This window comes from Gorilla gorilla, chromosome 13 (genome assembly GCF_029281585.2).
Source record: "Gorilla gorilla gorilla isolate KB3781 chromosome 13, NHGRI_mGorGor1-v2.1_pri, whole genome shotgun sequence".
NCBI classification, from domain to species: Eukaryota; Metazoa; Chordata; class Mammalia; order Primates; family Hominidae; genus Gorilla; species Gorilla gorilla.
Window position 1 is genome coordinate 126207252 of NC_073237.2, and position 14401 is coordinate 126221652.

The following is a 14401-nucleotide window of genomic DNA, read 5'->3' on the forward strand; positions in this document are numbered from 1 at the left end:
GTAAATTCTAGATTTTATCATGTGAAATGCCACTTGCTAACTTTTTTTTTCTAGTTTATTTGGTTCCAAAGTTCAGAATGAATTTCAGCAGCACAGCTGTGAGACTCACCATATCCAGGACAGGCGGGTGGGCAGTCAGCGCGATACAGAAGCAATATTTACCTTAAAGGCTCTTCCCCAGACAAATAGAAGTTAAATTAGCTGATGGATATTTCATCAAAGAGATGGACTTTCTCCCAAAATTAACGTGGGAGGAAATTGAGGTACTGGTAAAGTAAAACTCACCTCTGACATCCTGAACCTGAGCTCAGGTGAGGAAACCTAACCGTTGAAACTGGTAAATAAATCCTGGCCGGGTGCGGTGGCTCACACCTGTAATTCCAGCACTTTGGGAGGCCGAGGTGGGCAGATCACCTGAGGTGGGGAGTTTGAGACCAGCCTGACCAACATGGAGAAACCCCATCTCTACTAAAAATACAAAATTAGCTGGGTGTGGTGGCACATGCCTGTAATCCCCGCTACTAGGGAGGCTGAGGCAGGAGAATTGCTTGAACCTGGGAGGCAGAGGTTGTAGTGAGCCGAGATCATGCCATTGCACTCCAGCCTGGGCAATAAGAGTGAAACTCCGTCTCAAAAAAAATCCTAGTTATGCTAATCTGATCTCAGCTTAATTACACATAACCCAATATTGTCTCATCAGTGAATGGCTAACACCCACCCTCTTCACAGGATTGAGGATTAGCAGATTTACTAGAAAGCACAAACCCTCATCACTATCACCCCACCCACTCCCTTATTTTCTCAGCTGAAGTTACTCAATTCCCAGGAGACTGACTTTCTAGGTCTGGTTCTCAGTCTTAACGCAGTTCCTATTCTACCTACACTGCCTCATCTACTAAGACTGAACCTTCCAAAACTCAGGGGACCCGTGTTCTCTAACTAGGGACTTCTGGTGCCTGGGCCACACTCTTCAAATGAATGATTAGACCTAATCTGTGACTCCCAGGGACATAGCAGGCTAGCTGCAGCTCAATACCAAGAACTTTCTAACGCTTGGAGCCATCTTTAGGTGCCCTGGGCTGCCCTAGCGGGACCCCATGCAGGCTGGGAAGCCATAAGGCAGAGGGTTCCTGCGTTAGACCTGCAGTCGAGGCCACAAACTCGTCTTCTGTGCCTGCTAGAAGTGGTCCCTGCAGTGCTCTCTGCAGCAGCCGCACCCATGGGAGCACTGCCCACGTGCTAGGACACGGGCGTGTTGCATAAAATAAGGTGTGCTTACCTTAGTCTACGGCACTGTTCCTGCTGGCATCTCAGCTGTACTTGAACTCCGTGGCTGGGTGTCAGGAGCTCCAAGAACCCCACAATGGAGGGCGACTTCCCAGACCACTGGGCGAGGGGACAGAGCCATCCTAGGATCCTCAGATCCCTGTGTGAGACTTCGTTTCTTTCCAACCTGGATTGTTCTGCTAGATCTTCACTCGCAGCCTTACCTCATAAGGGCTACAGTGGAGGGGCGCTTCTCCCTCTACAAAAACGTACTCACCAATGACACATGCAAAATTTTATTGTAAAACGGTAGCCATTTGCATTTATAAAGAAAGACACTGTTCTCAGCATCCTCAGAAGGGGCAGCTAAGCTTTATAGGTTTCGGGGATTCCGATTGAACGTAACAAATAATAGTATAAATGACGAAGATTTAATATGGCAAAATTCACATAATTTAGAATCCAGCAGAGAGCACATGTGGCTTATTCGGAATGGACAGTGAAGGGCCACCTTTTGCAAAATGGAGTGACTGGCAAGTGACAAGTTGGAAATACTTTTCTTTCAAAAGACTGGTTCTAACAAGTGTTGACAGTGTGGCCAAAATCACTCCCACAGCTCCCATTGTTGCTAAGGTGAAAACCCTTGGAGAGGCTGTTTCAGGCTTATCTGTGGTGCCTGAAGGCGTCCTCTTACCTACTTGTCCTTTATCTAAACACTTCACTGCCCCTGGCAGCATCCGCTGGGACCATCCTGGGACAGAGCTGGCTCATGCTCCAGCCACATCCCCAGGGATGCCCTCCTGTGGAACAAATGCCAGGCATGTGTGCTTGGGCTCATTTCCAGTAAAGATACATCACAGTCTATGTAATAATGATGAGAACTTAAAAAAAACACACACACAAGGCCAACAACTTAGAATCTGAGCAGTCTCTCATAATGTTAAAAATCATTTTAAATAAAGTTACCACATTTTCAATAAAACTTATTCATCCTTCCTTGAAACAGAAACACTTGGAATTAGAACATAATTTGTAAAAAATCATGAGCCCTGCGATGAGTGGGCTGGGAGCTGGCTCCTTCCTTCTGTGCGTGTTCGGGAGGCTTCACGTCCTCGCCTGTGGTCCCTGGGTGGCCTGCAGGCACCAGGGGGTGGAAACAATGCCAGGGAGAATTCCTGTCACATCAAACAGGAACATTCACTGGATTCCTCTTCCAGGGAAAGGAGCTGGGGGTGGAAGTTTGGAAGGACTGAGTGTTGTTTCTTTTCCAACTCCAGGCAGTGACTCCGGCTGCCAATCATGACTGTCAATCATCGTAGTAATAATCTAACTTGGTGAACACCGTTTTGCAGCCTTTATCTGAGAAAACTCTCTCCTCTTTGGGGAAAAATGTCATCTCCTCAGCCACTCTGCTTACAATGTCTTCATCAATTTCATAGCCTCGGGACTGCATTTCCACTCGGATACACATTTTTAGGTGTTTGTATTCCAGGGGGAGGAAGGGAACAAAATAATCAATGAGGTTCCGGTCAATTAAGCTGCTGTGCCAGAAGCCACCTGGGAAGAAGAAACAAGGTGCAGTTCATCCACGTCCACCCACCTGCCCTATAGACGCCTCCTGGGGGTCACTCACCTACCCTCCCATCCGTCCCACAAACGTCTACTGGGGGTCACCTATCCATGCCACACACACCTACTGGGGGTCACCCACCCTCCCATCCATCCCATACACACCTATTGGGTGTCACCCACCCTCCTATCCATCCCACACACACCTACTGGGTGTGCCCTCTCCCTTGTGGAGCTCCAGATCAGTGGGGAAGGCAGATGTTAACAGGCACCTGCATATTGTAATGCTTCTGTGACAGCAGAAGCTGTGACAGCCCTCTTTACACGGCGGGCTGGGGGAGGCCTCCCAAGGTATGACTTAAGAGATCGAAGATGGGAAAGAGGTCCTGGGGCCCAGGAACAAGCAGAGAGGCAGAGTGGGGAAGGCAGAGTTCCACAGAAAGCGGGAAGTAAGAAGAGTTCCCGGGAAGGACTACCAGCCACGCCTCTGTATTTGGGAACTTTTTGACTCTCCCTGGAGTTTCAGCAGCTGGACTAGCAACAGGGAAGCCTGCTGCCGCTGCCACAGTGCCCAGACCCTGCAGAGCATGTGGGCACCAAAACTAGCCTGGAGAGTGCAAATATGCAGCCCACGCTGGGCTCCCTGTGAAGGCCTGGCCTTGGCCATGTTTTCTCCCCTGAATGCGGGCCGGCTCTGCACTGACCCGTCCACTCCTCCTGGGCTCCTGGAACTCCTGACCCAGGACACTTCCTCCCAGCCCCAGATGACACAGCACACACTGCGTCGCCCACGAGCCCATGCGTGTCTTCTACTGAGCTGATTCCCTTCTGGTCTGCCATGTAATTCTGGGGCTCCGTCCCCAACCCAAGCTCCTCCTCATTCACTGGGTTAATGCTTTTCATGCCCAACAGTGCTTTGCACACAACTGGTACTCAATAAATGTGTGGCTGACTGACAGAGTGGAGCCTATGGCCAGGGAAAGAACAGAACCAACCACTGAATGGGAACGAGGGGCTGTCTTGCTATCATGAACTCACGTGGGAGGCTGGTTCTCAGAGGCCTGCTCTGTGCCAGGCACGCCCTGGGCCTGGGGACACAGCTGAGGGCAGACGGACCTCACGGCTTTACCACTCTAGGGCAGGAAACACCCGACAAGCCAGGAAACAATCTCAGATGGTGCTTGGAGTGGCGAATGCCACACAGCAGAACGGACATGGAGAGCGGGAGGTGGAGCAGGCTGGGCAGGGCCTCAGGGCAGAGCCCGAGCAACAAGGACCCAGCCACGCAGACCCAGGAGTGACGGCATAACAGGTGACCTCAGGCAGCCCTGAGACTTCACAGTCATCTCCTGAGGACTCCCAAGTTTGCCCTCCTGGCCTGATGGCCTCCCTGGAGCTTCGTGGCTCTGCTCTGATGCCATTGCCCACTGAGCTTGCCCGTCCTTCCTGCTGTCCCTTCCCTTCAATGGCAGTGCCACCCTTCCCATCGCTCAAGCCAGGTCCTTGATTCTTCTCTCATTCCCATATACAATTCTGCAGGAAGTCTTACAGGTTCTACCTTCAAAACACACCCAGAAGCCAACCGTGTCCCTCCACCCCCACCGCTTCCACGCTGGGCTCCCTGCCCCTGTGGCTGTGGGTCTCTCCTCCACCCAGTTGCCAGCAAGGTCCTGTGAAGGCCCCGTCAGATCACAGCACCACCTGCCCAGGACCCTCCAGGCCTCTCTCTTCCACTTGGAATAAGACTCAAGGTTCACCATGGCCCGCCAGGCTTCCCACGGTCTGCACCTCCACCCCAAATCTCGCCTCTTCTATCACCTCCCATTTCCCTCCTCTGTTTATCCTCAACCAGTCACAGGGACCCCAAGCACAGGCCCCCCCCCGGGCCCCTGGACATGCTGTCCGCACTGGGGAATGCTTTTCCCTCAGACATCCGCATGGCTCACTCCCTCGGGTCAGCCCAAATGCCACCCTCACAGGGAGCCTTCCCTGTCCACTCTATTAAAGCAGAGCCCATCCTTACCCTGAACCCCAAAGCCTTTCTTGATTTTTTTCCCCTACTGGCCCTGGGGGGAAAGATATCTATATGTCCACATGTGTACATGTGCGATGTGTGCATATGTACTGCATGTATACACACAAACACATCACACACATCAACATATCTATCCCCCATCATCTGATACATTTTCTTTCTTTATTATCACTAGGATGTAGGATTGATAAGGGCAAGAATTTCTGTGTTTGTTCACTGCTGTGTCCCCCGTCCTAGGTATGATGCCTGGCACTTACCAGATGCTCCATATACATGTGCTGAATGAATGTTCAGCCGTCTGCCTGAGGTCACAGTCAGTCTGTGGGCCAGGGCTGCCCGGCTCCCAGGTTGGCACTCCTAAGCACTGTGTAACCTCCACAGCGTGGATTCTAGGCCACGGGGCTCATCTGCCTCAGCGTTAGGCTAAGGTTTCCGCTGCATGTGCTCATGTTTTTTGGCAAGGCAAGAAACTATCCGACATGTTACAAAATACTTGTCTTGCCTCAGTAGTATTCCACTTGCACACACTGACATACCGTACCCCATGCTGTTCACTAACTGTAGGATTAATTTCTTGGCAAGTCTGTTTCAGATGAGCCCTTCTGTTTTGTCATCTCCAGAACCTGAAGCGCAAAGACTTGAACAGCCAGCCCTGCACAACTCACAGGTCTTAGCCAGTGAGTCAGCCTCCATCAGGCTGGCTCTCCACCTCCCCAGGTTCAAGGTCAAAGGTCTCATGACATTCCCTGGAGAAGTAGTGAGCTGAAACTTAAAAGCTCAGGTTTTAGAATCAGAGATACCGAACCGGCTGCATGGCCCTGGGCAAGCTGCCACATCTCTTTGAGTCTCAGTCTCTACCCTGCGAGGTATGGTGAAGACTGAGTGAAATCCGCAGGCAGGCTGTTTCACACGGCGCCCAGTACAAAGTAAGGGCCCAACCGCTATTTGCTGTTGCTCTTGGGCAATGAAGAGAAAAGGAGGAACTAACAGGTCATCTCTCCCCCTGAGCTGCCCACGGCATCCTTTCTTGCTCAACCACTGGCTCTTTCTTCTACAAAGAAAATCATGCAGCTGAAGAAAATGGGGGAACTGGCCAGGCGTGGTGGCTCACGCCTGTAATCCCAGCACTTTGGGAGGCCGAGGCAGGCGGATCACGAGGTCAGGAGATCGAGACCATCCTGGCTAACATGGTGAAACCCCGTTTCTACTAAAAATACAAAAAATTTGCCGGGCGTGGTGGTGGGTGCCTGTAGTCCCAGCTACTCGGGAGGCTGAGGCAGGAGAATGGTGTGAACCTGGGAGGCGGAGCTTGCAGTGAGCCGAGATCGCGTCACTGCACTCCAGCCTGGGTGACAGAGCGAGACTCCATCTCAAAAAAAAAAAAACAAAACAAAACAGCAGGCCAGGTATGTAGCTCATGCCTATAATTCCAGCACTTTGGGAGGCTGAGGCGGGAGGATGACTTAAGTCCAGGAAGTCAAGACCAGCCTGGGAAACATAGGAAGACCCAGTCTCTACCAAAAAAAATAAAATAAAATATTGGCCAGGCATGGTGGCGCAAGCCTGTGGTTCCACCTACATGGGAAGCTGAGGCTGGAGGATCACTTGAGCCTAGGAAGTCAAGACTCCAGTGAGCTGAGATCACACCACTGGACTCCAGCCTGGGTGACAGAGTGAGACTCTGTCTCAAAAAATAAGCTGAGCACAGTGGCTCACGCCTGTAATCCCAGCACTTTGGGAGGCCGAGGTGGGCGGATCACCTGAGGTCAAGAGTTCAAGACCAGCCTGGCCAACATGACAAAACCCCATCTCTACTAAAAATACAAATATTAGCTGGGCATGGTGTGCACCTATAATCCCGGCTACTCGGGAGGCTGAGGCACAAGAATCGCTTGAGCCCGGGAGGCAGAGGTTGCAGTGAGGTGAGATTACGCCACGGCACTCCAGCCTAGGTGACAGAGTAAAACTATCTCAAAAATAAAAATAAAACAGCAACATTAATGTTCATAAAAGTTACCTGGAGTTTGTCAGCAAAGATTCCCCTCATGACTTGGAAGGGGACTGAGAATCTGCATTTCTTTCTACCCAGCTCCCAGGTGATGCTGACAGTGACCTGATGCTTTTTTTTTTTTTTTTTTTTTTTTTGAGACGGAGTCTCGCTCTGTCGCCCAGGCTGGAGTGCAGTGGCGCGATCTCGGCTCACTGCAAGCTCCGCCTCCTGGGTTCACGCCATTCTCCTGCCTCAGCCTCCCGAGGAGCTGGGACTACAGGCGCCCGCCACCACGCCCGGCTAATTTTTAGTATTTTTAGTAGAGACGGGGTTTCACCGTGTTAGCCAGGATGGTCTCGATCTCCTGACCTCGTGATCCACCCGCCTCGGCCTCCCAAAGTGCTGGGATTACAGGCGTGAGCCACCGCGCCCGGCCGACCCTGATGCTTTTAACACTTAGGGTGCAGGATTAGGAACCAGATGGGACTGGCGGTGGATGGCCCTACTCACTGTTCTTGTTATTGAAAACCGACACAGACAAGGCGTGTTCAATGTCTTTGAGCTTGATGTCTTCCCTCTGCTTTCCACTCCTCCAGAAATCCAAAGCCACATCTGTGATCCTTTCTGCTCCAGCATTGCTGCAAAACAATCCCAGTGGGTAAGGACAGGGTTTTCTCCTGGAGCTCAGAGGCTTGGGCTCGGGGCCCATCCATCATGTCCTAGCCCTGACCTTACCTGAGAAATATGAACATGGCTTTCTGGTAGGAGACCCCATCCACCAGGTCATAATAGTCGAGGAAAGGCTTGATGGCATCTATGAGGCCTGCATGCATCTTATCCATTTCATCAAATATGAAGATGGACCTCGCACAGGCACTCACGTTGCCTCGAATCCACAACTGTAACTGATCCTGAATTACAAGGGGAAAAAGCCAACACAAAGTTCTCAGCCAGGGCCATCAATCAGCTCCTTCTACCACTAAGAACCACAGCTTCACTTACAGACCACTGTGCACTCGGCACTAAGAACTTTACACGCCCAAAATCTTCTTTGTTCCTACCAACCCCATGGAGTGGGCACTATCGTTGTCATTTTACAGATGAGGGAACTGAGGCACAGAGAGCGCTTACTCCACTTGCCCAAGACTATATGCAGCAGAGCTGGGACCTGAACCCAGTCCTGTCTCACTCCAAAGCCCAATACTTTGGTTACAATTCCTGCGCTGCGAGATGCCACAAGGATGCTGTCAGAGCTGCTGCTCTTTTGTCATCAAAGGGGCAGTGTGGGATGTCATGAGGATACTGATTTTTATTTAAAAAGGGGGTGGGGTTGGGCACGGTGGCTCACACCTGTAATCCCAGCACTTTGGGAGGCTGAGGCAGACGGATAAGTTGAGGTCAGGGGTTTGAGACCAGCCTGGGAACATGGTGAAACCCCATCTCTATTAAAATACAAAAATTAGGGCCAGGCATGGTGGCTCATGCCTGTAATCCCAGGACTTTGGGAGGCCGAAGTGGGCAGATCACCTGAGGTCAGGAGTTCAAGACCAGCCTGGCCAACATGGTGAAACCCTGTCTCTACTAAAAAAAATACAAAAAAATTAGCTGGGCATGGTGGCAGGTGCTTATAGTCCCAGCTACTCAGGAGGCTGAGGTAGGAGAATTGCATGAACCTGGGAGGCAAAGGTTGCAGTGAGCCAAGATCACGCCACTGCACTCCAGCCTGGCGACAGAGCAAGACTCCATTAAAAAAAAAAAAATACAAAAATTAGCCAGGCATAGAGGCGGGCGCCTGTAATCCCAGGTACTTGGGAGGCTGAGGCTTGAGAATCGCTGGAACCTGGGAGGTGGAGGTTGCAGTGAGCTAAGATCGCCCCACTGCACTCCAGCACTCCAGCCTGGGAGACAGAGCGAGACTCCGTCTCAAAATAATAATAATAATAATAATAAATAATAAAATAAAATAAATAAATAAAATAAACAAGGATTCACTCAGACCTGTTAGGCTCCAGCAGCCAAGGTTTCTCACTCTGGTGACCAAACTTATATGTAATAACAGGGAACATGCACTGAGTGTTCACTATGGGTACAACAATAGTCTAAGCACTGTTCATATAACTTTTTTTTTTTTGACAAGAGTCTCGCTCTGTCACCCAGACTGGAGTGCAATGACATGATCTCAGCTCACTGCAACCTCTGCCTCCCAGATTCAAGCGATTCCCTTGCCTCAGCCCCCTGAGTAGCTGAGACTACAGGCACCTGCCACCACGCCCAGCTAATTTTTGTATTTTTAGTAGAGATGGGGTTTCACCATCTTGGCCAGGCTGATCTTGAACTCTTGACCTTGTGATCCACCTGCTTCGGCCTCCCAAAGTGCTGGGATTACAGGCGTGAGCCACCACACCTGGTCTGTTCATAGAACATTTTACTGTGACCTCCCAAAACCCATCACGGTAGTTACCATTGTGCTCCTTCTTTTACAAATGAGAAAACTGAGGCACAGACAAGTGAAGTAACTTTGCCCAAAGTCACAGTTATTGTTAGTGAAGCCTCAATTCTAAGATGATCAACTTATCCTGATTCGTCTAGAATGGTTCTTGTTTGTTTGGGACAGGGTCTCACTCCGTCACCCAGACTGGAGTGCAGTGGCTCTCTGCTCACTGCAGCCTCGACCTCCCAGGTTCAAGCCATCCTTCTGCCTCAGCCCCCCAAGTAGCTGGGACTACAGGTGCGTGCCACCATGCCTGACTAATTGTTTTGTATTTTTTTAGTAGAGATGGGGTTTCACCATGTTCCCCAGGCTGGTCTGGAACTCTTGAGCTCAAGGGATCAGCCGGTTTTGGCTTCCCGTAGTGCTAGAATTACAGGCACGAGCCACCACACCCGTGGAACATTCGCATTTTAGTACAGAACCGCTGGACAGTGGGTGACCCACACGCTCACCCAGACAGAAGGGAAAAATGTGTTCACATTTTTCCATAGATACAGTCAGGGATAAATAACTGATTGAGGCCAGGCATGGTGGCTCATGCCTGTAATTTCAGCACTTTGGGAGGTAGAGGCAGCTGGATGACCTTGAGGTCAGGAGTTCGAGACCAGCCTGGCCAACAAGGTGAAACCCTGTCTCTACTAAAAATACAAAAATTAGCTGGGTGTGGTGGCAGGTGCCTGTAATCCCAGCTACTTGGGAGGCTGAGGCAGCAGAATCACTTGAATCCGGGAGGCAGAGTTTGCGGTGAGCCGAGATCAAAATCCAGATGGTGCTACTGCACTCCAGCCTGGGTGACAAGAATGAAACTCAGTCTCAAAAATAAATAAATAAATAATTGACTGTTTTGCCCATCTTGCAGGTCTACTACAAGGATCTAAAAGGCAACAGTTAACATGTATTTGTAACATGCACCAGGTACATGTTACGCACTTGACAGATAGAGCTCCCTGGATTGTTACAAGCAACACTTTGTAAGTCAGAATCTGAGTCTCAGGTCAGGCAACTTTCCTAAGACTACGGAGCTGGGAGAGTGTTAGGACTCGAATCCAGATGTGTCTGCTGCCAAAGCCCAAGCTGCTGATCAGTGAGTTCAACCATAAAAGCTGTTTGCGGCTGGGCAAGGTGGCTCACGCCTGTAATCCTAGCACTTTGGGAGGCTGAGTGAGGTAGGCAGATCACTTGAGGTCAGGAGTTCGAGACCAGCCTGGCCAATGTGAGGAAACCCCATCTCTACTAGAAATACAAAAATTAGCCGGCTGTGGTGGCACATGCCTGTAGTCACAGCTACTTGGGAGGCTGAGGCAGGAGAATCGCTTGAACCGGGAAGGTGGAGGTTGCAGTGAGCCGAGATGGCGTCACTGCACTCCAGCCTGGACAACAGAGTGAGACCCTGACTCAAAGAAAAAAAAAAAGGCAGTTTACAACAGTAGGTTCAACAAACTTAGGACTCTACATGTTTCCTCTTTCACAAAATGAGTGAGATGTGGCCAGGCATGGTGGCTCACGCCTGTAATCCCAGCACTTCGGGAGGCTGAGGCAGGCGCATCACCTGAGATCAGGAGTTCGAGATCAGTCTGGCCAAGTTGGCAAAACCCCATCTCTACTAAAAATACAAAAATTAGCTGGGCATGGTGGCAGGAGCCTGTAATCCCAGCTACCCGGGAGGCTGAGGCAGGATAATTGCTTGAACCGGGAGGCAGAGGTTGCAGTGAGCTGAGATCATGCCATTGCACTCCAGCCGGGTAACAAGAGTGAAACTCCGTCTCAAAATAAAGAAAAAAAGAAAACAATGAGTGAGATGTGTTGATCTCTAAGATGGATTTGATCATGTCCACCTCTAAAATCCCATGACCCTACATACTCACCGGACCGATTTTCAGAACCCACCACAAAGCTTTGATGGTATTAACTGCTCCACGCATCTCAAACTCTAACTTCTACACCTTTCCAAGGGGAACTGAGACATGAACCGTTTTCCGGGCTCACTCATTTCAACATAGAACTCCCAAATCTCATCCCACAACAAAGAGACCCCAAACCCGATGACATCCCGGAAGGGATTCCAAACTTCCATCCTTGCCTTGTACAAGGTGATGTTTGAAGCATGTGGAAAGTGCAATGTGGCCACAAACAGGTGGACATAGTCACTGTTCAGACCACCCTCGTAAATATTCTCTGCGATGATCTTGCTGACGAAATTTTTGCCGGTGCCTGTCCACCCGTGCAGGGAGAGCGTGAGAGGTTTCTTGGGCTTTGGGTTGTTTATGAAACCAAACACAGCATTTAAGATGATTTTCTTTGCAAGATGCTGTCCAAAGAGCTTGTCGTCCAGATCCTTCTGCAGTGCTGGGAAAGACAAAGCCAATCAGGAGTGGGGAAGAAACAGTGGCAAAATGTAGCCACATTTACAGCCCATAAGAAAGCCAGCAAAGCCGTCTAGACGCCCTCCAAGCACCTTGCGAAACCTCAAGTACTGCGGTCTGTAAGCTCCTGGCCCAGAGGGGACGGCGGTCCAGGGAGCCCTCCCTTTGCTGGTCCTGCCTATTCTAAAGCCCTGGCCCGACTCCTTCCCGAAAAGCCCCTTGGTGCCACTGCCACTGCCACCAGTTTGCACCCCTAACCCCTGTGCTGCTCCTCCCACCCCAAGGCACAGCCGGGAAAGGAAGCAGTTTGGTCCCTCCTGGTCGGCTGCGGAAGAGTCCTCACCATCCTTCCTGTCTCCCGCTAGGCTAGAAAGGAGGCAGAACCCACTTCGGAGGGAGGTTACCACTGGTCCACCCCCAGCTTAGCGCAAAGTAGGCCAACCTGCAGCCCGGCTCCTCAGGTCTCCGACTTAAGTCTGGCACGTCTGTGGTCATGGCCGAGGAGCCAGGCCTCATCCTGCAGGCGGGCCGCTTGGCTTCCGAGGTCCGGCCCCCGCGGACTCAGCTCTGCCCAGGCCCGGCCCTCCTGGGATGTGACCCCTACCCCGGCCTGGCCCTAGTGCCATCCCCCAGCCCCAGCCCCAGCCCCAGCCCCCGCTCCTGAGCCCCAGCCCCCAAACTCCGCTCCAGCCCCAGTCCTAGCCCGGCCCTACTGCCATCCCCCAGCCTCCATCCACCATCCTCAATCCCCTAGCCCCAGCCAACCGCCCTGGTCCTAACCCAGCCCTAGTGCGATCCCCAAGCCCCACCCCCAGCCCCAGCCCCCGGGCCCCGCTCCATCCCCCAGCCCCAGCCCCAGCCCGGCCCTAGTGCCATCGCCCAGCCCCAGCCGCCAGGCCCCGCTCCAGCCCTAGTCCTAGCCCGGCCCTGGTGCCATCCCCCGGCCTCCATCCTCCATTCTCCATGCCCTGGTCCTAGCTCAGCCCTAGTGCCATCGCCCAGCCCCAGCCCCAGCCCCAGCCTCCAGCCCCCGCCCCAGCCCCCGCCCCAGCCCCCGCCCCAGCCTACCCTCCCGGCTAAGGCTCCGCTTCTGCCCGCAGCACTCGGCGAAGAGGCAGTAGAGACGCGGGTAGATGTAGCCGGTGAGGACGCCGGCCAGGGCCAGTCCCAGACTGATGGGCTCCACCGCCTGCACCACGGACGGCGCCAGCAGCAGCAGGCCCAGCACGGCCCGGCCCAGCTTCATGCCCGGACCCGCGCCACCCTGCTTGTTCTCGCGCCGACAGCGAACCGGTGCCGCCGCCAGACCCACGCTTCCGGTTCCTCCTCTCGCGGAGGCCATCTTTCTTCAGGGCAGCCCTCCTCCCGACGCCGGCAGCCGCCATCTTTGTTCGGTACAAAGCCCTGTTTTGCTTCCGGAAACTCGGTTCTGCACCGCCCGTGTTGGCCACGTGTTTTTGTTTATGGACGTTATTTTTGCCAGGCATGGTGGCTCCTGCCTGTAATCCCAGCCCTTTGGGAGGCTGAGGCGGGCGGATCACCTGAGGTCAGGAGTTCGAGACCATCCTGACCAACATGGTGAAACCACGTCTCTACTAAAAATATAAAATTAGCCGGGTGTGGTGGTAGGCACCTGTAGCCCTAGCTGCTGGGGAGGCTGACACATGAGAATCGCTTGAACCCAGGAGGCGGAGGTTGCAGTGAGCCGAGATCTCACCACTGCACTCCAGCCTGGGAGACAGAGCAAGACTGTGTCCCCTGCCCACACACACACACACACACACACACAAAATAATAATAATAATAATAATGGACGTTATTTTTTAGAACAGATTTACAGAAAAATTGAGAAGATAGTAGAGAGAGTTCCCATGTGCCACCCATCCCTGCAATTTCCCCTATTACTAAAATCTTACATTATTAGTGTGCTACATTTGTTAAAATTAACGAAGCACTGTTGTTATATTAACTAAAGTGTACAGTTTATTCGGATTTCCTTCCTTTTACTTAATGCCTTTTTCTGCTGCAGGTTTCCATTCAGGATACCACATTACATTTCGTTGTCATGTCTTAGACTACTGTTAATGACAGTGTCTCAGCCTTTTATTTTTATTTTTATTTTAGCTGGAGTGCAGTGGCATGATCTCAGCTCACTGCAACCTCTGCCTCCCAGGTTCAAGCGATTCTCCTGTCTCAGCCTCCTGAGCAGCTGGGATTACAGGCACACACCACCATGCCCGGCTAATTTTTGTATTTTTGGTAGAGACGGGGTTTCACCATGTTGGCCAGGATGGTCTTGATCTGACCTCATGATCTGCCCGTCTCAGCCTCCCAAAGTGCTGGGATTACAGGCGTGAGCCACCGCGCCTGGCCTCAGCTTTTTATTTTTGATGACCTTGATAGTTCTGAGGAGTACTGGCCAAATCTTTGGTGGGCTGGCCCTCTATTGGGATTTGATGTTTTTCTCAGGATTAGACAAGCGTTATGGCGTTTTGGAAGGAAGACCACAGAGGTAAAGTGCTATGCTCATCACATCCTACCAAGGAAGGGTTCTTACTGTTCAACGTTACTTATCACTGTTGGTGCTGACTTGATCACTTGACTGAAGTAGTGTTTGTCAGGTCTCCCCACCCCTCTTTTCTCTACTGTACTCTTTGGAAGGAGGTCCCCATGCACAGCCCACACGT

General features: G+C 51.8%; 1 protein-coding gene across 1 annotated transcript; it reads right to left on the bottom strand.

The window, feature by feature from the left end:
* Window positions 1-1546: 1546 nt before the first annotated feature.
* Window positions 1547-13145, bottom strand: TOR1A (torsin family 1 member A). The gene is made up of 5 exons (XM_004048724.4): window positions 12783-13145; window positions 11432-11697; window positions 7596-7771; window positions 7371-7498; window positions 1547-2823 (listed from the first exon to the last, which is right to left on the bottom strand). The coding sequence occupies exons 1-5, from the start codon at window positions 13054-13056 to the stop codon at window positions 2573-2575; spliced, it is 1095 nt and encodes a 364-aa protein (XP_004048772.2). The 5' UTR covers window positions 13057-13145; the 3' UTR covers window positions 1547-2572.
* Between the last annotated feature and the right edge of the window lie 1256 nt (window positions 13146-14401).